Source organism: Cervus canadensis, chromosome 26 (assembly GCF_019320065.1).
Source record: "Cervus canadensis isolate Bull #8, Minnesota chromosome 26, ASM1932006v1, whole genome shotgun sequence".
Classification (NCBI taxonomy): Eukaryota; Metazoa; Chordata; class Mammalia; order Artiodactyla; family Cervidae; genus Cervus; species Cervus canadensis.
This window is the reverse complement of record NC_057411.1, coordinates 28,703,028-28,727,989: the sequence shown is the minus strand read 5'-3', so window position 1 is coordinate 28,727,989 and position 24,962 is coordinate 28,703,028. Positions and strand designations below refer to the sequence as shown.

At 42.8% G+C, this 24,962-nt stretch overlaps 1 protein-coding gene across 3 annotated transcripts in view; it reads right to left on the bottom strand.

Annotated features, from left to right (window-relative positions):
* Positions 1-5,909: 5,909 nt before the first annotated feature.
* The window catches only part of SEPTIN11 (septin 11), a 93,600-nt gene continuing 74,547 nt past the window's right edge, over positions 5,910-24,962 (bottom strand). The window contains exons 8-10 of one of the 3 annotated variants that reach the window (XM_043447732.1): positions 17,082-17,214; positions 15,156-15,343; positions 5,910-6,335 (exon numbers count right to left, since the gene is read on the bottom strand). In XM_043447732.1, the coding sequence (XP_043303667.1) occupies positions 6,332-6,335; positions 15,156-15,343; positions 17,082-17,214 (325 nt within the window). In that variant the 3' untranslated portion in view covers positions 5,910-6,331. Of the gene's footprint in view, positions 6,336-6,366; positions 6,986-7,613; positions 11,603-15,155; positions 15,344-17,081; positions 17,215-24,962 lie in introns of those variants that run through there. The other 2 variants (XM_043447731.1, XM_043447730.1) reach the window with 2 other exon arrangements.

Below are 24,962 nucleotides of genomic sequence, written 5' to 3'. Positions count from 1 at the left end.
TATGTTTTTTTCCTGCTTGTGAAGAGGTACAAATTCTTGATGGTTTAGCGCTGCTATTTCAACTACAGAAGATGACAAAAATACTAATATGCTTGCAGAAAATAAAACATAAAGGGGGGATTTAAATGTGACTGAGTTTAGGGTTTGACATAATTTTTCCTTTCTAACATTTTCTAACTGGTGGACTGTGACCTTCCAAACAGTAATTTCTTAGCTTAAGGAACTGGGAGGGCAGGCATTTCCCATGTCTAGATAACCTGTCTTTTTTTAACCCACTGATTTTGCTCTGGTTTAGCAGAGCACAAGTATTCTCCAGTCTGTATTTGACTTAAATTCTTGTGGTAGGGTTGGCTACCTGCTACAGTCCAATCAAGGGGGAAATGTCTCCTAACATTGAAGTACAGAGAGTGAAGATAGCATGAGGCTGACTTTGCAAATACACATTAAAAAAAAAAAAAAATCCCACTTTTCCTAGTATTCATCTGGTTCTGTTCCTTAATTCACCTCAGTTGTGGGAGCTTCAAGACGTCTACAACTGCACATGTTCATCATTAAAATAAATGGCATTTAATCCCTCCATCCCCTCCTCCACTTAAATGAATATTTTTGTTACGTAGAAATCTACGGATAATATTGAGTCTAGAATCAGAATATTTCCTTTGTGGTCCAGTTGCTACAGATTGTACAGAAGTTAGAAACATTTTAATTTTTTGATCTTGAGGCTTTCTAATCAAAAACTGATAGTAAATCAGTTTGGAAAAAGGTATTGTTTTTATGGGAAACTGAATTGCAATGGTTAGGCTGCCAGGTCTCGTGCCTCAAAGCTTATTTAACCCATGTATCAATTAAACGATAGTACTTAGGAGACCAGACCCTCCTGAGCACGCACCCTTTCAGTTTTGTCCCTGCCACCATCCCGGAGACCTTAGCTACCACGACTTCTTGCAGAACTTTGATTCTCTGGGACCTGAACTTGTGGATTAAGGCAGAAAAAAGCAAAACATGCTTGAACAGTGAGGAACTTCTCATTAAGGATTCCTACTGTTAAATTAGATCCTGTTTTACTGGAAACTATTGTCACTAGCCTGTCCACAATACTTAAATTTTGGTATCACACAATTCTCTTCCAATATTTGGAAACTTGAGCTTTAGGGATCACAATTGCCTGGTACCTCTTGGTGGTTAGAAAACTCGTTATTCCATGAAGGATCTGCAACAGCAAGGGAATAAATGTGATGGGGTAAATCAGTTTAATTCTAATAAGTTACTCTCTAATCCTCCAACAGAAGTGAACATGCGTGCTCTAGCTCTTGAAGCTCATACTGGGAGAAGCCAGGTGTTTACCTCGTTCTCTCTTGCAGGATTGGTGGTGGTGGTTATCTGTGAAGAACTGTTTTTTTTTTTTTTTCCTACAGATGATGTCTTAGTGTGGCGGGGGAGGGCTAGGAAAGGAGAGTACTCTCAAATGCCAGTTAAAAAGACTAATTCTAATTTGTCAGAAATGTCCCTGACCCTGTACCTTTGGCTCTGAAAGCAACTGTAATGTAGCTTCTTGCTTGGCCAAGCTGATGAGAATCTGAGCCTACATTCCTACTGTCCAGAGAGCTAAGACATTGGTCTCTGCCCCTGAAGTATTCTTTCTTTTCTCCTATGTTGTTAGAACCAATACATATATATGTGTGTGTGTGCTCCCTATTCTCTACCTACCTGGGTTTTGCTCATTTGGAATTCTTGAAACAAGAAAGTAAGTTGTCCTTGAGCATTACTGCCCAGAACAGCATAATGTGACTAAAGCCACTGATGCTCAGCCATCATCATGGGGAGCCGTAAGGTAGGCTTTATGTTTTCAACTGGGAAGGGAGATAACTGGCCAGTGTCTTTACGACCATCCTGGGACACAGCAGGTTGAGGATTAGAAAGCTGTCCAACGCCACGTGGCCAAGAATTTTTAACAAGGTTCAGCTTCTGACATATCAAATATAAATCTTTGCGATATGATGAAGTTTTATCTAACATGTAACTTCTAAAGACTCAAATTGAAATTAGTCTATAAACTTTAACAGGAGAATGTCTCCTAAGCCTATTAGTATTTTGAGCTTTGGCCACTAGATGGTGCTTTTAGAAAAACAATATCTCTAAGTTTCAGGGAGAAACTGGGCTTACTGTGAGGGAATGAGCAGTTTAGGCCCTCACCTCTTGTTACTAAATATCAGCATCATGTGCAGTTGTAAGTTCACATCACTTAAGCCATGGGAGGCCTGTGCATGTGGGACTGATCGGAAATTACCAAGATCTGCCATGTTGGGACTTACATGTGGCTAAGATGTCTCAACAACAACAAAATTCTACAAATTAAAGGTCCTAATATTCGGAAAGTTGTTTGGGCCTGCAACCCAAATAACGACTGGGAATATTTGAAAATAGCCAAGTCCCAAAAGCTTGCTGCTTTCATTTTCAGTTGGATTTGACCGATCATAGGACAGAAGATGGAAGTATAGGCTTACGTGGTAAAGCTAGGAACAAGGAGTTAAAATGAGAGCTTCCCCTCACCGTATTAGTAAGTTTACAGACCTTCCTCTATTTACAACAGAGTTACATCTTGATAAACTCATAAGTTGAAAATATCCTTAAATTGAAAATGCATTTTGTGCACTTAATCTACTAAACACCATAACTTACGAACCTAGTCCACCTGAAGTGCTCAGTACAGTTAACATTAACCTCCAGTTGGGCTGAATCCATTTAACACAAAGCCTGTTCTATAACACAAGAATCAGATATCCTATGGAATTTGTTGAATCCTGTGCTTAAGTGGAAAACAATGGTTATAAGTCTATCAGTTTTCTTTCATGAGTGTGTGGCTGACTAGGAGCTGCAGCTTGCTGCTACTGCCCAACAAAATGAATATCCGTACTGCATATGGCTAGCCTAAGACAAGATCCAAATCCAGAACTACAGTTTCTTAATGTATATCACTCACACCATCATGAAGTCAAACCATATTAAGTCAGGGACCTTCTGCAGTGGTTTGTGTGATGTAAGACCCATGTGTAGTCAAGAGACATACCTCTCCCTGTGCCATCTCTGGATCATTGAAAAGCTGCCGTAAGAGGTAACCAAGAACATCTACCCGATAGAGAAGTTTAAAGACACCACATAACTCTAGGTTTTTCAGTTTCCAGGAGGCTGAACCTCTCCATTTCTCTCAACTCAAAGTACGAGTTTCATGGCAGATCAAATGTCAAAACTTTGGACCTTATGTTATGCAACAGTAGGCCAGTGAACTTAAAAAACTACTGAAAAGCAAGCAGGAGTGGATTTTGCTTTTCAGAATACTCTTGCAGTTTAGCCCAGAAAGGGCTTACCTCTTACTCCCAAAGTTTGCTGTGTGAGGTATACACATGCAATTCATAGCGTGTGGCTACACATCGAGTGCCTAATGTTAGCCTAGTGTACTGTAAAAGTATCTGGGGAGAGGGAAGGGTGGGGGAAACGGATGGATGTAAGAAAGGGCAAGGAGAGCTGGAGCTGCACCTCTTCAGCATTCTAAAAGCCCTGTGGCAGAGGGGCATGGTTAAGCAGAGTTTGTAGAATGCTATTCTGCATCCTCCCCCTGCCATATACACACACAAAAAATTTTTTTGGACAGGAACCAACCTTAAAGTAATAGCTTCATGGCTCTTGGTGCCATAATTTGCCAAGAAAAAAGCTTTGCTTTGGTGCCAATAAAGTTCCCGTAGTGGACTGATAGGCCATTTCAACTTACAGTACTGCAAATAACTGATTTGAGGCAGACATGAAATCCTCATCTGTACCTCCCATGATGTTCCACTAATAACCAAAAGATCTCATTTATTTACAGCTCCCTGTCAGAACAGGAAGGTTGGGAAAGGAGATGAGCAGATACCCAGGCTTGCAATTAGTCCTTTCAGGTTAACACATTCAGCCCTGAGGCTGCCACTTGTTGGCTGGAGACTGATCTGAAAGCTGCATGGTGTCAGTCACAAGGACTAAACACCATGGTCTTAAGGATTCCAGTACAAGGGTCTTCTAAGTGAGCCAGATTGCCAACACTGTCTCCAAGGTGGAAAGATGGCAGTCATCTGCAAAGCAAAGGTTTTTCACAGAACTGTCATTTAAGTACAGTGGAAATTATGGACTTAGTTTTCAGATGTCCAGAACGGGACAATGATAAGCAGAAAAGTCAAAATAACTAAGAAGGAAGTTGAGGTACAGTTGATGGGGAAAAGTACAGTCGAGCCTATTGGCTTGATGACCTAATTTTATCTGACTTAGCTCAGTGCATACTAATTCAGAAGATCAGGTTTCTCCTTTATACATGTGCTGTGCCAATCTCTAAAGAGACCATCTAGGATACACTTTCAGCAATAAGGCAGAGTTTGTATCTGAAGTGAGGTGTTTTCTTTTTTTTAAAGATTATGAAAAGAAAAGAAAAAAAAGACTATGAAAAATAAAAAGCCTGTTAACCAAAATAGGTTCAGCTGGTTCAATTCTCCTTGCTTTTCAACAATCTAGCTTAGGAAAAGCGAATAATGTTTATTTTTCATCTCTCTTAGTTGGTCAGCCAAGAGAACTTGAGAACCTACAAGTTTTATCAACACTTGAGAAAAAGAGCCACCTGAAGTAAAATGGAGGTTAGCTGTGTGCTTGACCTGCGCTGTTATCCACTCTTCCTAGATAACTGAGCAGAAACAAACCTGGATGGAACAGCCAGTTCCCTCACCCCTCCCACTGCGATGTCACCATTACATTTCTCTAGCCTGAGGACTAAAAGGGGAACAGCAGAAATAGATTACACATTTCCCTACTTAAGGACAAAAATACTGCCTAATTTGAGTTTTAAATATTGCTCAAAAAATGTCTTTACAATCTGATGCAAAATGTTTTCAAAATGAGTGACAGGGTAAAGTTGATATTAAAATATTTAAAGGAGCTTAAAAATAAATCCAGTTTTTGTGCTTAGAAATCACAGTGGTTTCACACAATAGGATGTCTGTGTTCAACTTACAAGACTGATAATATGTCATACTGTAGCATCAGTTAAGGAGTTGATACCCACCCATCCATCCGTCAAACCACTGATCACATCTTAGCAGATGTCTATCCTTGCAGATTATAGTGTAATATGGAGGGGATGACTCTCGACTCATATTCTAACTATTTAATGGCTCAGATGAACTTGATTTTATTGCATTTAATAACAGTGTCTAAGTAAAGGAAGCCTCTCGCCAGTATTATCCAATTGGACTAAATGACCTCTTTCCAAGAATCAAATGATTCAAGAGGCAGGCACTGTTGCTTCATCATTTCACCTTTCAACCAAAGCATACGTTTATCATTCTTAAATAAAGGGGGGAACTCTCTTAAGGATCTTTACCAAATACAACTCATGCAACCAATATCCATCTGCTATGGGGCTGAAAAATGATGGAAGCAAAAACTATTGACAAGAAATGAAAAGGTAGAAAAATTGCATGTTCATGCTTTAAAATAGAAATGAATTTGGAAATGGCACCTCAACTACAAAAATTGCCCCTAAGAGGTGACTGCTAACAAAATAACCTAGCCCTGAATCCAGCCCATCACAAATGAGTCAGCATGAGAAATCACTGACTCAACCGCCAGAAGTGTGTGTTTGCATGTGGGTGTACTTTAAACAGTTTTCAGCAAATTTTTTTTTTTTTTCTCTTTTGGCAAACAAGAGGGGAGAAAACCACCTGGCTGACTGGCAGGCATGGATGAGAACCATTGTTAACAACGCTCCTGTTGTCTGGGACGGGATATGTACTTGGGGGTTTGTTTCCATGGTCCAGGACACAAAAACTCTGGACACGTGGTAGAGAAGAGCTTCACAATAAATAAAAAGGCAAGGATGGGCCAGAAAGTTATTTTAACGTACCTTTAAATATAAATTGAGTCCCAGAGGCAGAAAAATCACCTACCCAACACTGGCACATTTTAAACATGATTAAGACTTGCAGGTCAAAATCCCAGTGACAGCACTGGGATTTGTTGCTGTATTTGAGCTGAGGAGAGCATCTTAAACACAATTCTGTGGCTTAAATGTCACTTAACTTTCCCCTTGAGCTTAAAATTGGCATAATTTTGATACCAAAACTAAGTCTGAATAATCAATACATAAAAACAAACTGGCTAAGTAGAAAAAAAAAATTTTTTTCCCCCAAAACAGAATCCCAAACCCCAAAAACTTATATATAGGATGCAGGTAACAGAAAGAGTCAAAGAAAACAACAATGGTTCCTGAATTTAAAGGAAGGATGCCCACTTCTCTCTCTCAAGAGGCAGACGGTCAGCTGAAAAATAAAAATATTGTATCAATAGAACACTCCAAATTTAAAACTTGCAGCCATCTTTGTTCATGCAATATCAAATGTTTAGAAAAATACCCCAAACTTCAAAACAACCCATCAAGCTACCAAGAAGAAGGAAAATTGTTGCCCCAATCTTATGACCTGATGGATGGTTGAGGGTCCTGATGGGACTGTTCAGAAGGTCGCTCATGGGACAGAGGTCTGGAGTTTACATGAGATCAAGTTTGTGGACCCTCAGACTAGGGTCCAGGCTGTCTTCAGTCCGTGAGTTCTTGGGTCAGCAGCTTCAAGAACATGACAGCTAAGCAAGATCCCAATACATGGCTACTTTGGGTTTTAGCCCGAGTTCTCTGTTTCACTCAATTTCCTTTTAAGGAGTATTATTATTACTGTTTTTGGTGATGAGAAGTCATTTTAGTAACCACTACGGGCAGTGGTCTGTAAACAGACATTGACAAATACAAACAGCAGTGCAATATTTGACCCAGACTTTAAAAAGAACAGGAGGCGATGGTGGAAATGAGGTAACTCTTCCCCAACACGTGTGAACAGACAGCTCCTGCTCTTCTAATGCTCTATGTCCATTAGGAGAGAGTAGGGCTTGTCAACAGGATGGTTACATAAAGAAGAAGCTACAGAAGAGAAAAAAGAAAGGTTCAGATTCAAAGTTGATTCTTAAAATGCTTTTTTTTTTTTTTTAAAAAAAAGGAGCTTCTCTACAACAGACTGAAAGAACGGTGGTGTGTCAGTAAAGGGATGATCAGTTAAGGTGGGGAACAGCAGCAACAGAACTGGCACCAGAGGCCGAGAAAGCGGAGGCTGCCTCGGCTGGGGCAGTGGGGTGCTAATCAGGGTAGAAGGGGATGGGGATGGGGGACACAGGGTGGCAGAGACGGTGTATGAAGTACAGAACACCACGTGGCAAGCGTCTTGGAGGAGCTGGTGCTGCCCAGATGGTAGCATTTGAAGTCCAGACAAAGCAGGAAAGCATGAGACACTTTCATCCCTATTTCTTTTATCCAGTACTATAAACACGTGTACATTTGTATATCAAACAGTGACTAAAAAGAACTCACAAAAGGGCACACAGTGTTTGGGTAAAAATATATTTTCCCCCACTTTATGTTCTTGGCACTAGTGATATATGCATAGATTACCTGTCCACCACGCTCCTACCTCCACAGACACCAAATGACCGAGCAAGTTTGCTACGGGATTCCTTTCATACTTGAAAAAAATGATATGCTTCACACCAATACAATTGTTTTAGTTTTTTAAAAAAGACAAGTGTCTAACATGCAGTTTACATATATGACAATTCTGCATTAACATGGAAAGGAGATTACACAACAGTTTTAAAAACACATTGGTTATTTTCCAACAGCAAAATGACAATGATCTACAACTACAGTTTAAGGCATATCAGCATATTTTAAAATTAAGGAATAGACAAAGTTCTAATGCTGTTCACAGCTTAATCTTCCATTTATTTTAAAAATTCCCTTCATACCTACATACAATCTAGACTTTGTACGTCATCATTTCCCCCTAAAGAGTCGGCACATATGTATCGTGTCAATAGAACCAAGACTTCCGGAAGTTGAGACTTGACAACTTCAGACACTTGCAAATGGCAAAGCAAGGGGTCTCAATGCACAGTTTTGGGAGGACCACACAGAGACGGTATGACATGAGTCGGTAACAGCTGGAAACCTGATTCAACAGTCTGTATTATGAAACACTGATGGATATGTCAAGAAAGTGGGGAAACCAAGTCTATTTGTTTGAGGTGCACAAGATATGAGGTGTTATTGCTGGTGAGATCACAAAGCAGGGAAGGAAGATGAGTAACCTGTGCCCGGCATGATGTTTAATGTTCCCTGGTTGAGGCGTCCTTTCTGGACAAAACCTTCACCAATTAATAAAGAGCCTAAGCTGGGAAAAGGTAGTCTCTCAACTGCCCATTAATTCTCATAAGTGCTTTTCCATCACATCCTTCTTAAAACTGTTATAGGTATCTAAAGTCCAGAAGAAGCAAAAGCATGGTCATAATGGTTGAACGAAAGATCTGGGGAAGGGCCAGCAAGAGCTGTCTTGGCAAAAAAAAAAAAAAAAGAGGTGATCCCTGGTAGTAGTTAGCACAAGGGAAAGATCATTAAACCAGGATCACCAAAAAACTAAGCCGCCATAAAGGCAGGGTAACAGGAAGAAAAACTTTCTCTTGTTTTTCTCTAGTGGAAGATAGTAGCTTCTCACTGTAGCTTTACTTCCACAGTCAGAACCAAGGACCCTCTGGGACTTCCCTGGGGGTCCAGTGGTTACAACTTCACGCTCTCACTGCTGAGGACTCAGGTTCAACCCCTGGTCAGGGAACTGAAGTCCTGGATCACATGGCACAACCAAAAACAACAACAAAAAAGACCCAAGGACCTTCTATAATATCCAGTGAACCCACAACGCTATGTAGAACACAGACTGGGATTAATAATTTCTGACTTCCACACTGACACCAAGGAAAAGTCAAATCTCTGTGTTTCTTGTGAAAAAGAGATAAATGTGAGCCATTTAAAATATAGTTTTCTTTCTTTAAAAAAAAGAAAACAAAGGCTACTCAAACCAATACCTCCCTACCCCCATCCAGGAAAAAAAAAAAAAAGAATTCCACCTATCCCATTTGTTTCTCTAATTAAAAAGCCAAAAAGATCTCAAAGGTTTCTTACTACTGTACTTACATGCAGAGGCGAAAGCATATCCAATTAGATTTGAGGGTATCATTTACTCCGTGCAGAGCCAAGGACTACTGTGAAAAAAGGCACAGATACAGAAAGAAGAGAGGGCAGCAATAACAAACCAAACAGGGCCAGGGAGCAGGGGCAGAAAAAAGTTCAGAAGCAACGCAGTTTTTTTAAAAAAAGAGAGCTTTTATGTTTCTTTTGACTTTTTATTCCCTGACTCTCCATGATTTGTTTTTCTGTGAAAAATTTAATGGGGGAAAAAATCAATCAACAATCTTGGAATCAAAAAGTCAGCTGGATGCCTTTCACGGTTGGGCTCACTTTAAAAAGGCTTTAGGTGATGCATGTAAAATGGTTATTTTCAAGGGACGCATTCTTAGGATTTAGAAGTGTATTTCCTGTTACAAGGCACAAAAATGCGCACACAAGCAATGGTTGGAACAAGCATACAGCACTAGTATTCAAGCTTCTGTCTGGGGCACAGCGTCTGAGCAAATTCAGCCCACGGTTAGAATCAGCATGCCACCTAACGTTTGGCTGCGGCACAGCTAGCTTCAGACTAGAATCATTCAAAAACAAAAGCAAAAAACACTGATCCAGGAGCTTCTAAAGCCTGTCTTTATACCTCTATTGCTGCTTCTGGTTGGCAGTTTCTATCCCAGCTTAGTTTGAACATCCATGAAAACTGATTCCTTGCTTTGCCTAATTAAGTCTAAATCAGTTCATGGAAGCCCATTCCTTCTTTCCCATAAGAGTGTCATTGAGGATAAAGAGAAGGTTGAAAAATTTACTGGAATCAACTAGAGGCTGACTATTAAAAAAAAAAAAATTTTTTTTTTAAGTGTGTATGTGTGTTCTATTTACTTAATGGGTGACTTAACATATGACTTAATGAAGACCCTTCTCCAGGGGATCTTCCCAACCCAGGGATTGAACTTGGGTCTCCTGCATTACAGGTGGATCCTTTATCATCTGAGCCACTTGGGAAGCCCACCTAATGGATGACTAGGGAGGGCCAAAAGGAAAACGCAGGGGTGAAGGGTCAGATTCATAAGAAATGTTATTCTTTCAAGTAAGAAGTTGGAGACTATGGAGTCAGAGAGAAGCTGGGAGTGTTTTGTTTTTATGGGGGGAGGGGGGATAACTAAGAAACTGAAAGGATAAGCCTCAAGAAGGAAAAGTATCGAAAAGAAATTAGGTATGCTCCTTTCCATATAAATCTGGCATATGCAGTCTATGTCCTGAAATGTGACTAATTCCTAATTCTTGTTGATGGGGTGATGGGTCTTAAACGAAGAGGGCAGTTGAGCGAGTCTTGGTGAGGCCATTCCTTCAAGACAACTGGATTTGAAAGACCAGATGTCCTATTCCTTCATCCCTCTTTTGGCCACGTATCAAAATATGCAAGGACATTGGGAGGTGAAATTGGATTTCTGCTTTCTTGACTCATGGGTTTGTGTTATGTCCCTTCCCATTTCTATCTTAAAATGACAAAGTCTCCTCAAACTTGTGCTGCAAGATGATACAGTTTATAACAAATGTTCTATTTTAAATATTTCTGGAAAATTTCTCCTTGGAATTATTGAAAAATGTTATTCGAAGCACTGATATCCTGGAGTCATTCATTAGGCCTTCGCCCTCAGCCTACTGAGAGCAGATTTAGGTGTGTTTATGAAAAGATGGGGTATTGTTAGTAGCAAACAGGTTGCAGAAAGCCCATTAATCTTAGAAGAAGACTCTTCTACTAAGAACGTTGTATGATCAGCCTTGGAGAGGGCTATCTGTGAGAGGGCCAAGGCTGCCCTGACACAAGTAAATATAATCAGTTTTCTTATTACTGTCCAACTTGGCTAGGACTTAAGGTAGGGGTTCAGACATGTTTTTAAAGCCATAAGAGGAGACAAACCAGTCTGAACAGACCCCCAATTCAGGCCAAATAATGTTATAGTAATAAAAAAAAATCCATGCAAGGGTAAAAGTCAGGTAAAGCTTACCACCCACCGTTCTGCCTACATACAAAGCTACCTTGGTTTGGGGCAGGTGAGGAGAAGAATCAGAAGGGGTTCAGAGCCTTTCCATCATGGAGATGAATAATCAAGAAAAGCAAGTTGTCAGGGCTATTCAGGTTTACAGTTCAGCTGCTGAGGTGGTGAGAAGTTTCCTGTCAGACGTACATGGAGGAATTTAGCCTCCTTCCCTTGATCCCAAGCAACACACGAGTCACAGGACAGGCATGCTTGCTGCCGCCACTCTGAACAGGCATAAACGGCAAGTCATTTGCGTTTCCAGAAACAAAGTCCCACTGCACATAGCTTTTGCTGTGACTCCCTTGTTCTCTCATTTTCCACCACCCAACAACATTCAGCAAAATGAGTTAATAGTTATATGGTGTCTGGGGAGGGGGGAAAAATAAAAATAAAACAAAAGGACACAGATGGCAGAGATACAATATTACTGCAAAAGCAGGTGAATGCGGACCATCCTTGGCTTGCCAGGCTTTATGTGAAGCTTGCACTGCAAGTTAAAAAACAAAACAAAAAAGTTAGAAATAATAATAAATTAAAAGAAGGAAAATTAGGAGCGCCAGCACCAGCATTCGGTGATGGTGAATGCTCATGCAATGATTATGGAATCGACAGAAATTAAAACCAAAAATTTGAGTAAGCTATATACTACATGACAAGCAAAAGCAAAATTTTAATATTGAATTAAAGAACACATGGTTAGTTTCCATTTGCAGGTCATTCGGAATTCACAAGTGACTTCTTGAAACCATTACATGTTCTACTGGAAAGATTTGCGGTTTGATTTTTCATTTTCTCAAATAACACAAAACCATGATCTATTAGATTTGGGCATCACAGCAGTACTGAATAGGAGCTTAAAATAACATTTCTGAGCTGCTAGAGTCAGAGAATAAACAAATATACAATAAACGTCTTTGAACAAATAATTTGGCAGTTGGAATATAGTGGATGGAGGACATGCTATCGATCTACTTGGGAGGGGAAAAAAAAGGACAATCATTATATGGTTACAGCAATGCCAGGAGCCTTCCCCCTCTTGGGTATAAAGCAGTGCCAAGTTCAAGATCCACACGTCTCATTTTAGGCAAATACAAAACATGCAACTTCATTCCTTAGCAAGAATCAAAATATGTTTTAAAAAAGAAAAAAATGAGTGGATGATTGTGTAAACTGTCATTATCAGATGCCAGGTATAGTTTTAAAATGAGATTTTAAAACTTTCTTTTTGGAATGGATGCGTCTTTAAACCCCCAAAACTGCCGGCTGGCAAAGTTTTCAGAAAAGATGAACACTGTCTACGGAACAACTTACCCTCGGGCACTCCCACCACTGAGGTGTAGCCGCGAGCAGGGAAAGTGACTTGGTGGCCAGAGATGGCAGGAGGTGGGGTCCAGTTAATGGCAGTACCAGGGTTAGTTCTACCTTGTCTGAAATCTTAGGACATGTTATATGATCTCATGCCACTACAGGTCAAGGAGGAAGTACAAAGCCTTACCTACGTTAAAGAGGGAGCGTGTCATTAGAATAGGAAAAAAAAAACAACAGAATTTCAAACTATTAGAAAAACTTAGTTAAGCTCTGAGGTGGAAGCATAGCAGGTGAATAAACACGCATCTCTTTTTAAATTTTCTCCCTCAAACAGCTCCCATGCGGCATGTATGGCGACTCCAGCACCTCCTCTAGCTACACAAGGAGGAAAGAGCCTCGTGTATTTTCAAAGTACTGTCCTCGTTCCCCTGGTCACTGTCTGTCTGTGGTCCTCTCTAACCAACAGTCTCCACTGGCAGTAAGAGAAGTGATTTTTTTCCCCCCACTTTTACCCTTCCAGCCTCCAACTGGCAATTGCTTTCATTGTTCAAATGGGAAAGTGGGAAAATCTTAAGCGCCTAGAAGAAGTTACCAAAAAGTTCGTGCTGTTGTCAGGCACAAAATATGGTGACTCTTGCGCACCAAATTAAGTCTAACTCCATTAATAATAACTGAGAATGTATAAATAAGGCTAAAATAGAATTCACACACACTTCACATAAACTTGAAAAGCATTATACATGGCTAAGGCCCAAGGCTGGGAAGAAAATAATCTAAAACATTCTAAAGGATAAGAAAAACCTCCTTACACGGAGAAGTCTGTTAATAGACTCCTCCACATTAATGAACATGGAGGCACGATGCTGATCAGCTCCTGGAATATTTATTGCTTAAAGGCACATCCAGTATAAGTGAGATATCCTTGGAACGATGCTGGTCTTTTATAAACATTTTTAGTCCTAAAACGTGTACCTTTTACTCACTTTGTGCTTCAGGGTAAGAAAACTTGACTTTGGGTTACCTAAACCATGAGTCAGCAGCTTTTTTCTATTTCATTCATGCCTATAGATGTGTACACACACACACACGCGTGCACACACACACACCCTATTTTTATCCTGGGTTGGTTTGGATCAACAAGGGTATGATGCCAAACGGCTTTCATTGTGTCTTCCCTAAAGGAATCACTAATCTCTGCCTCTGCATGGGGATCATCACCATTGGTGAACGACACTGCCCCCAACGTGTAGAGCTACTACAAAGCACGTTCTTCAACTGGATTATAATCTAGGCAGCTGTCAGGCTCAGGATTAATCCAGCATGAGTCAATTTTCAGCCCCTGGAGTCCTTCCATCGCTTGGGTCTGTACCAACCCCATTCTGTACCAACCCCAACGCCACAGCTCACCTACACCGACTACCTTCTATTGCTTAGAACATCTGCTTGCTCCCTGGCTCCCTTCACACGTTGCTTGCTGGCTCAGAGCATGGAAAGTCAAGGTCTGCAGAGGAGAACTGCAAACTCTCTCTGCACGTCACTGGAGCAGTGCATGTTGGTTTCTACCACAGGCAACATAACAATATTCCTTGGGCAGGCAAGTCTGCACATCGACCGAGATGTGAACACCTCACTACCGTGCTCACTGTCCACTGATCAGACTCGATGACCACGAAGGCTCCAGCCTGTCTGCCATATTACGTCTAAGAACCTAACTTTCTGCCTGCTCTAGTGTTTTGAGTGTTTACTTAGTTGTCAGCCTCTCCCCTAGCACCTTAGCATCCGAGTGTGGAGAGCAGGAATCCTGAAACACGCTCCGAGTTGTCTCCTTGCTGCCCTCAGAGGGCCGCGTGTTAAACAAAGGAGGGTGGTACCCATGGGCTCCCTACCCAGCCGCCACTAAGGTTTTCTTCTAAAGTAACTTACTGACCACTGTGCTTACTGTCAGACCGACAATAATTGTCATAAAACGGCACCCTCGAGTCTTTCAGGTGATTTGCCATAATGCTTCAAAACACAGGAGAATTTCAAGGCAGGCCCAAATCTCCCACTGGCTTCAGGCCACTGCTGTTGGAATATCATAGGGAGTGACAACTCAGGAGCAGAGTCTGACCCCTCGGCACATTAAATCATGGCTATATTAAAAAAAATTCTTCTTTGTGTGTGTGGATACAGGTATGTCTTGAGAGCTGGTGGAAGTGTCTTAATGGGATGGGCATTTTGATTTCATTTTCACAATAAAACAATTCATCAGCCTGTTCAGAGGAAAACTAGTGGCCACTGGCAGTTCTTCTGAATCTTTCATTTTGGGAACAAGACTGTCAATAACTGGCTTCTCAGGCCTTACAAGAGAGAATAGAAAAATAATTCTAACAATCATAATTTTAGGATGCTCTTTCATCAAGAGCCAGGAGGATTGTCTCCAGAGAGTAGTGAAGAGAAATACACTGTCTTCTCGAGAGTCCTAGTGTGGGTGCAGAAGATGCTACTGGAGATGACAGGTGACTCCAGTCCTGATTGCTTGATCGTGTGGTCAAGTTTTAGACATGAGCGTTTGTGTACCCTTTAGAAATACTTTAAAAACCTTTATCGTCTCCCCTGCATTGTAGAGAAAATACTTGCTTTTATCTTTCTGGTAACAGACCAGTTTCCAGTCTGCAAATGGGGAAAGTAGAGACATGCAAGAGGAATAAACTGTTAGAGAGCCCCGCTGCGTGGGGGTGACACCCGCTTACTTTTTCTTATCCTTGTCTTTCTTGGTTTGCTGGGCCCCAGACTGTTGGGCCTGGGACTGGAGCAACTGGGCGGCTGCCTTCTTCTTCTGGAAATTGTTCACCTCCTCCTCCAGCTCCTTCTTCTTGTCTTCCACTTTCTTCTTCTCTTCTTGGTGCGTCCGCTTGAGGAGGTCGAATTTCTCATGGAGCTGGAAAGGAGAGGAAGAGAACAAGCTTGAGGGAGGGGCTGGGATGCTTGCCTCTATTCAGAAACACACACGTGATGCTGCCTGTGGTCCAGATCCCAGAGGGTACCATCTAGGGCTGAGCCAGGCAGAGGTGTGAAGAGCATCCTGTGGAGCCCTGTGTTCTATTGAGACTTTAGGATCCTTTAGGACGAAGGGAAATCTCTGTGCAGTTTTTCAGATGATAAAATACATATTCATTGTAAAAAGCATAAAGAAGAAAATTAAAATCATCCATGCTCCTAGTAAGAAACTTACCTGATGTTAAGAGTAGTTCATTACTTCTCATCCTTTTCAAAATAGGTAATATATATTTACTTAGAGACTGACATAATGACTACAGATAGATGTATACATACTATTCAAATAGGAAGAGCATGTGGAGAAATTTCTGAACCTTGACAAATTGAATTTAGAAAAATAATCATAATGCAGAAACAAAAACAGGGGGAGACAGAAGGAGGGTTGGGGAGGCAGAAGGAGGGTTGGGGAGGTAGGAAGAGAAAGGGAAGGAGGGATGGAGGGAAATGTCCTTACTGAATGATTCTAGATTTTTTAGCCAGCATTCACTTGATACTTAAAGCCAACATCAAATAAGGCTCAACTTTCCTTTCTCTGCAGCAAAACTATGTTGAGTACTTAGCTACTTAAGTGAACTCTAGGTTTCTCATTATCTACCATCAAGGCAAACCTATTTCTTTCTCTCAGTGGGATAAGTGTTACTTAGAAATCCATGGGGCCCAATTCCAACTGATGTCCATGCAAACACTCTTATAAATTTTAATATACCTCAGTTTATCTTTTAACAGGAGAAAATGAGTAATATTCATTAAGCTATATTAGCTAAAGAACTGGGTCATTTTAAAATCTGAAGAGAATTGATTCCTTCATTCTGAACTCTGTGAAAACTCTTACTGTAATGAAAATATTACTTAAGATGAAAACAAATTACTACTCATCACCATGTGGAATAATTTGTATGTCTGAAAATGTTCCCTGTTATTTATTTTACAATATACTATGCACACATTTAGCAGTATATTTAGGGTATTATGTTTAAGAAACAAATGTAAATAAAAGGATACATTTACATTTAATTAAGTGATCTTAAAAGCTTCCACACTACATTAATCTAGTGGCAACTAAATTAAGTTCTTGGTTTAATTTAAATAATAGGGGCATATATGGTTATATAATCAAATATATGTTTATCTGTGCAGTTTTAGGCAGATTTTGTGTGCTTAAACTATTTTAAAGTGGTAATGATTTAGTGTGTTTGCTTAATTATTAGAAAGAACTTCCATATCAACAGTGATAGATGAAAAGCTCTAATTTGTGTTTTAAGAGACTTCTCAAAATAAAACTAATATAATCAATAAATACTGCTTAAAAAAATTTTTTTAAAGAAATAAAAAAGAAATCTAGGAAGCAGTTACCCTGGCCTGGGTGGAACTACAAGGGCTTTGGGATCAGGCCTAGAGATCTAAGATCTAGCTTTAGTCTTGGCTTTGCTACTAAGTAGGTAAGTGACTGAATAAACCCCTTAATCTTTAGGACACTCAGCGTTACCATCTGTGAAACAGGAATGAGACTGGCTGTCCTACTCTTCATACCAAGCTGATAGGCCACCCCTCTGATACAATACATGTATCAAGTGCTTATTTCCTCTGTGTCTCCCCTGGACACAGGACAGACAGCTCACCTCTTTCTCCGCCTCTTTAAGTTCAGCTTCTTTCTCCTTCACCCTCATGACAAACATCTGTCTCATCTCTTCTTCTTTCTTCTGAAGTTCTCCCAGAAATTCATTCCTTTTTGCTTCATATGTCTCCTGAAGACTATTCAAAAGTCACAAACCAAGGACAGTGTTGTGAAGTTGCATGATAAGAAATTTCATTTCAGAAAAATTTCTACCCAACTGCTTCCTCAAAACAGATAAGGCTGCCACTTACCAGGTTCAGGGACACATAAAATGGCACCATCTTTTTTAATTATGTGAGGATCAGAAAGACAAGCATATAGGAACCAGAGATGTGGCCGTAAGCACAGTATAGCACTAACGTTGATGTTGTTTAGTCACTGTTCTTTTGTGACCCCATGGACTGTATGTAGCCTGCCAGGCTCCTCTCTCCATGGGATTCCCCAGGTAAGAATACTGGAGCGGGTTGCCTTCTCCTTCTCCAGGGGATCTTTCCCACTCAGGGATCAAACCTGAGTCTCTTACATTGGAAGGCGGACTCTTTACCAGTGAGGCACCAGGGAAGACCCTAGCATTAATGGGATGTCTCTTACTGACCAAGCCGTCTGCTGTGCATACTCACAGGGGCAGCCTGGGAGGGCCAGTGTCTCCCAGATCAGTACCAGGCGGTCACTGAAGACATGATCAGAATTTTAGAAGGTGGAGGGGGTGTGGGGAGAGACATGCATGGGCACTAGAGCCGACAGAGCTATCAGGGCTGATCTGGGGTTCACAGCAGTTTACTGATCGATCTGAGGAAGGGCACAGCCTCTCAGCTCAATGTCCTCTACATAAATGTGGATACAATGCCTTCCGGGGATATTATTATGGGAGGTGAATGTGGGTAGACCGAGGAAAGCATCTGACATAACATTAGTGCTGGATAAATGTCATCTCCCCCACTCAGCTCCCTCCAACCCCCAGTTTAGAAAACAGACTCAGTGAACCATTTAAAGAGACAAGACTATGTTTAAAGATATTATAGAAAATTACTACTCTTCAAGTGATATTATGAATTGTAAATAGAGCAGGGAGGAGTTTTACTTTTATTTTAAACCTCATCCACCTCCTGACTGTCTACAGAACTTAGGGCCCGATATTTTAAAGCAAATGCCATGGACTCAGTTTCACCTCCAAATCAGAACAAATATATTTACAGAAAAAGCACCGTTAGTGACACAACTTAGAAAAACAGACACCCACACAGAGAAACATTTGTGGGTAAATTATTATTTCTAGCTCTCCCTTGAACTAACCCTAGAACAAGAGTTGTTATAGTAACCCAAGTCTGCAGAACTGTCCACCTTTACCCAGGGACCAATTTCATCCATAGAGCAGGTTCCAAAATGAAAAGCACCTGTGGATGACCCCAGGCTCCATGCAGAGCCACCCCAGCATCCACACTTGTCCATGTCGAAGGAGAAAAAGGACATACAGGTGAAGGGTGGGAGGAGGGAAAATAGCAACATACTTACAAATGTCTTAATTAGGGTTGTTTCTATTTCTATAGTCAGTGCTTTTACTGGCTGCTGAAAAATAAGTTCTCCTGCTTTCAAGAGTATCAACACTACCCAGTAAAGGACAATTACCAGTTTCAAGTTTCTGGAGATATATTTGGCTTTCACATTATCTTAGAACAAAAAAGTAAGCGTAGCCAACATTAACAGCAATATTTGGACTTGACATTTAAGCTATACAGCCACAGATAAGAGAAATGAATGGATAATAAAGGTACAAAATAATTTTAAAATTTGATTTTCTTTGCTAGCTTCCAATAAACTCAACACCATTACTTGGGTAAGAATCGCCAAAGGCAGAGGATGACTTGTCCCTGCTAATAAATTGTGGGAGGGAACCCAGTTTTTGTTGATTTTAAGATAATGAATACGTCTCCCTTTCCTAACAAGCAGTGGAACACCCATTGGGTTCGCCAAAGTTTCATTTGGGTTTTTCTGTTGAGATGTTAGGAAAAAATCCAAATGAACTTGTTGGCCAAGCCAATATTACAGAAACACGACCAAGAAACATGACCCAAAATGTGTTCCAGAGACCACTAATTTCAAGAAATCTTCAAAAGAAGGGATCCCAGGTTGAAAGAACAAAAGGAAGGTGCAGTGTGTGACCTTGACCTCTCTTTAGGAGAGCCCCAGAGTGCAGGGGCTCCCAAGCCCTGCAGCATGTCAGCATTGCCTGGGCAGGTTTTACTGGACTTTTCTAAACTCCACTCCTGGAGATGCTGGCTCAGGATGTCCAGCGAAGGCAAAGAGATCTCTGTACTTCTTAAATGGTTCCAGGTGACTGGACAGTAACTAGTCTGCCAACCACAGCTTGTCTTAAGTGCTCTGAAAAGGCGTTTAGTTTAAAAACAAAACAAAAACCTGTTTAAGCTGATTAACTTAGAGCCCCCCAAATCTGTTTAATCATGGAAAGTTTTATTAAGTGACCCACAAGGAGAATCTCCTTTGGGTAACACTACTCGGAATTCTGAGAACTCTCAGAATGACTCTGCCTTTGCCAGTCCCAGACACAGCCTAGCCTGGGCTCCTGTTTCAGGAGATCCATTTTCAAACTGAGTCACGACCCAGTCGAGAGTCTTAACCCATCTGTTAAAAGAAAAGGTTTAGAGACTAGGACAGAAAAAAAAACAGAATGCAGTGCAAACATGAAGAGTAGATATTGTTTCATGAAATGTGTATATTGAATCATGACGCAGAACATATTTCATAGTAAAGTCTGCAGCCCCAAGTTGGAAAACAATGTATCCCAGAGAAAGGATAGAATGATGCTACTACAGCTAGACGATCTGAACACCGGCTGCTTATGAGATGGCTGCATCCGGGGATGGGAAGCGGCTCTGGAGCTCTGACACTGGAAATGACAAGCAACATGTTGAAAGAGAAACCCTATTCCAAGGACTCCAATGCAGAAAATTTCTTAGACATGCATCCCCAGATGACACTCCCCAGGCACCTGCGGAAATCCATGTGTGACCGAGAGACACTGGACACCCTCCCCAATGCCTCCAGCCAGTGACCCCCAGTCTAGAGGAACTGGCCCTATAGTATCCACTCAGATGCCTACGGGGATGACACCTTTTGCAATTTTTAGCTCTTCTAACTTCCTTTGTAATTGTACTTACTAATACCCTTTTCCGAGGGGAGAAGTGAACAATATTTTCATGAGGCATTAAGCCAGCTGGAAACACAGGCTTTTCTCACTTTCTCTCAGCAGCTCTGGGTAGAAGATGGCTCTGCCCACAGAGGTCAAGGCAGAGGAGAACAAGCGCTGACACTCCAGCCCATCCTTCACTCGGGAAGTCCCGCAGCACGGCTCTCACCCTGCCACGCCTCGTGGACCAGCAGGGGAGGGCAGGCTGGAGGCCCACACGTCACCGGGGCTAGTGGAGGAAAGTACACACGAAAATGTGTCATCCTAACCACACAGTGAAGCGGGTATTATTATCACCACCCATTTCATAGACGGAGAAACTCAGACACAGAGGAGCTTAGTAATCTGTGCACGTCACACAATGAAGAAATGACAGAGCTGGGGCGTGCACCTCAGCCACCTCGCTCGGGTGGGAGCTCACCCCCCCCCCATGGCCGGAGAAGCAAGGCCTTGGTGCTCCTAAAAACAAGTAAGTCTCCAGGGACTGAAAACTGTGTGACCTCGAGAGAAGGGCAGTAAAGAGCACTATATATGACCTGACAGGTAGAGGGAAGGAGAAGGTGGCGTTTGGAGGTGTGCAAGAAGTGCTGGGAAGAGGGCAGTGGCGTCCCAGGAGACGAGCGGCAGGGACAGGACCCATCCCCTCTTCTGTGCAACATCCCACCCCCACTTCCTCCCCAAATGCCAGCCAGAAAGGGGCCCAGGTATGGGGGACCCGAGTCCTGGGAAGGCACGGGTGCTCTGGCTGGAGTGGAGCATGTGCTCCAAGGCTGCAGGGCAGTGGTGGAAAAGATGCGCACCAGGACAAGCAGGAAGGGACCTCCCTGGTCCAAGCTCCCAATGCAAGGGGGCCCGGGTTCGATCCCTGGTCAGGGAATTAGATCCTACATGCTGCAACTAAGACCTGGTGCAGCCAAAATAAACATTTTTTTAAAAAAAGAAAAAGCAGGTTGACACCTGGAGATGTGTATGCATAGTGACGGAAAGATTCTGCCACAAGACAAAAGACACGCAACTCTGAATGCGGGTAGGTTGAAGGACAGTACCGGGCAGAGACTTGGCTTCTGTGCCTGGGACTCACTTCCAAGGCTCAGATGTGGCCTGGCCCTGTGCTAGCCTGACTCCTGGTTTGGTGTAACACTCAGGGGAGCCGCCACTCATGAGCCTCGGCTTTACAGACCAGTTTTATGAACAAGTGGTACAAACACAAGGGGCGCCCAGAGGGGAGGATGGCCTTCACTGCACACCCGAGAAGGAATCCTCTACTTCGAGAACATAAAAGCCTGGAGCCCTTCACTGATACTCCTCCACCCTCACCCTAAATGCACAGGGAAAAAATGTCTTCTATGAGCATCCAGGCGTGATGACTTCGATGGTGAAATTCTAGGAAATCCCTCAAATTAACTGTGGCTTTTGCTTTTCCTTAACTGTGTCATTGTTCACGCAGTGGACCCTCAGGGTCAGGCCCACAGAAGTGCCCAGGAGGCTGGAAACTCCTCCAGGAGAGAGACTGGGCACTTCGTAAAGTGGTGGTTTCCAAGGAGAGGAAAACCAAGTTCCTTTCACCTTACAACCTGCCAAGACTTGTGATTTCAGAGTTGACTTTTGCATTCCAAGGATCTTGCCTGTACCAAGAGGGCCACCTGAGGTTGAGTGAGTGGGTCTCTAAGAGGAGAAACTGCTTCCAGGGTTCCCAGGAACTGAGGTGGTAGGAGGTGTTTATTTTTAGAAGGTCTATTTCTATTTTTTATTTTCTTATACAGGGGAAAGAGTAAAGGCCTTGGTGATACAGATATATTGGGTTGGCCAAAAAGTTCATTGGGATTTCCATACCATCTTACATAAAACCCAAATGTTTTGGCCAGCCCAATATTCTATATTTCCTGCTTTTTTGTCCTCAAAAAGGAACCCTCAGGCCAGTAGAAATGGAACCAAATGGGGAGGGGGAGATGTGTGAATAAAGCATGTTCTCTCCAAATCTCAAGGAACCTCCACCACCGGATCGGGAGGCCGGAGCAGTGGGCTGGACCCGGCTCTGCCAGGCCAGGCAAAGCCAGCTGGACTCACCCAGAAATGCTCCTCGTGGTGGGCACTACCCTGGCCTTGCAGGAGAAACTGTTGTTCAAATGCAGAGACAGGGGCAGCAGCAGGAAACCCTCACCATCCAGGGGCCTGCGTTACAGACTCCAAATTCCAGAGTTAAAAAGAACACAGATGTGCTGAACGATTAACATTTGGGGATGTAAACTACCTCTAACAGACTTAGGAAATAGTCACATGCAGTCTAACTTCTGCAAGCAGCTCACTGGCTCCAAGTGATGATCTAGTAATCTAGGGGTTGCCAAATTAGAGCCTGAGGGGGAAATCTGGCCCCTCCTGTTTTTCTAACTACAGTTTTATTGGAACACAGCTGAGAAATGGAATATTTCCAGCCATATCAGAAAACAAGGATGTCACAGTCATCAGCGATTAGTCCTTCAAGGTGAGCTGGTGCGCCCCGAGGGAACTCAGGAAGAATACCTGCGATCCAGCAGCCATCAGACTGCAGCCACTCCCCGCTGTGAGCCCCAAGGGAGCTTTGGACGTGAAAAACACAGGATACTGGCCTGGGACAGCCAAAATGCAAGTGACAGGGACGACTTCAGTGAGTCCAGGCTCTTGCATCTTCCCATACACAGAGAAGCACTAAATTCCTTCACTTGGGTTATCTGGGTTCCTTTAATAAACAATAATCAGTTCAGACTACCTGCCCTTTGTGGCAAAACTTCCATATAACCTGATGGATCCTCCCCTGGTCTCCTCAGAGCAGTTCTCTCAGGGTTACTTGAGATGCTGTCTCCTGGGCTTGAAGTCTTAAAAAGTCCCACCAAACATTAAAACACAACCCTCCACTTTTAGGATGTGAATATCTTTTTTACAGCCACGCAACCACACGTGTTCTTTTAGTTAGGGTCGCTGGCTGCTTTCATCCTAAAACGGTGGAACTGAATGATTGGACAGTGACTACACGGTTCATAGAACCTACCGCATTTATTTCCTGGGTGGCACATTCTGGAAAAAGTACTCCTACTAGATCTTATTCTGCCCTGATCCAGCCCAATTCCTCATTTTACAGATAAAGAACCTGAGGCCCAGACAAGTTAAGAAGTCCAGTGGTAGCAGGACCAAGACCTGAACCCAGACTGATGCCCCCTCACGCTTCAATGCTGCCCAGGTTTGAATGAGGGTGGAAGCACATGTGTCCCGTTGTTCTGTGGTTCCTTCTGTTCCATGTCTATGGGGGTGGGGGGGTGGGGATGAGCAGAGAAAACCTCTATGAAAAATAAAGATGGCCTCTGCCACTATCAGCTACCATTTTCCTCCAGCTTAGCAAGCGGAGCAGGCTTGACTGTGTTGAGGCTATTTTGGGGTCAAGTTTCTATAAAGGCAGCCTACTCCAGTATTCTTGCCTGGAAAATCCCACGGACAGAGGAGCATGGTAGGCTACAGTCCATGGGGTCACAAAGAGTCGGACACGACTGAGCGACTTCACTTTTCTATCAGCTGAACCTGTATACACAAAAAGGGATCCTCTACAATGCCTCAGAAAGCACATTCCCGTGGCTGAAGAGGGTCAGTTTCACAAGCCCCCACGGCAGGATTAAATGGTGCAAACCTGGCTAGAAGTGAACATCTCAGTTAGAAGTCCTTTGTCTGGGGTCTCCATTCACTCTCGCATGATACACAGGAGCTCTGTCCCAGGAAACCAGCCCAGATCTCACAAAACCATCTCTAAAGCGATTCCAAGAAAATAACCTCCTCCCATCCGAAAGGCAGCTCAGATCCCAGGGACAGAGTCTGCCCACACTGCACGCAGGCTGCCTCGGGCACACTGTGGGAGGTAGATGTGTGGCCAGCCAGCTCCTAGACATCCAAGTGTGAGTTACAGGTCAGCCACAAAAGCAAAGGAAAACAGTCTTTGCCAAGGAACTGTGGCCCCCAATTGGTACAGAGCAGACACCTCGTATCACCTCAACTCAAATCCCCATTAAGAAGCCACAAGAGGGACTTCGCTGGAGGTCCAATGGCCTGCCAGTGCAGGGGACACGGGTTCAATCCCTGGTCTGGGACGATCCCACATGTCTCAGGCCAACAGGTCCTGAACCTGTTCAGGCAACTACTGAACCGGAGAGCCCCAACTGCTGAAGCCCGTGAGCCTAGAGCCCGTGCTCCAAAACAAGAGAAGTCACCGAAATGAGAAGCCCTTGAACTGCAACTCAAGAGCAGACCCTGCTCAACACAACTAGAGAAAGCTGGTGTGCAGGAACAAAGACCCAGCAGAGTCATAAGTCAGTAAGTAAATACATATTTAAAAAGAAAAGAAATTGTATGAGTTTAGTATGGAAAAGTGATTCTCTCCTGTACCAGGAGGTGGCAAATCTAGCCCAGCAGCCCCACCTTCCTCTGCCTGGCTGACCCTTCCCCAACACTGGGTTCTGACCGGGCCTGGCCTTTGCTGGGCCACTAATTCTCTAGCACACCAAGCCTGGGATGCAGAAGCCCACGGGGCTGCAAAGTCAGACACGACTTAGCGACTGAACAACAACAACAAAACTCTACATTAATCTCCACACTCTCCCCTTCACATTCTGCCTCTTCATCTCCATCCATCAACGGTGTGGGGAAAATACATAACAAACG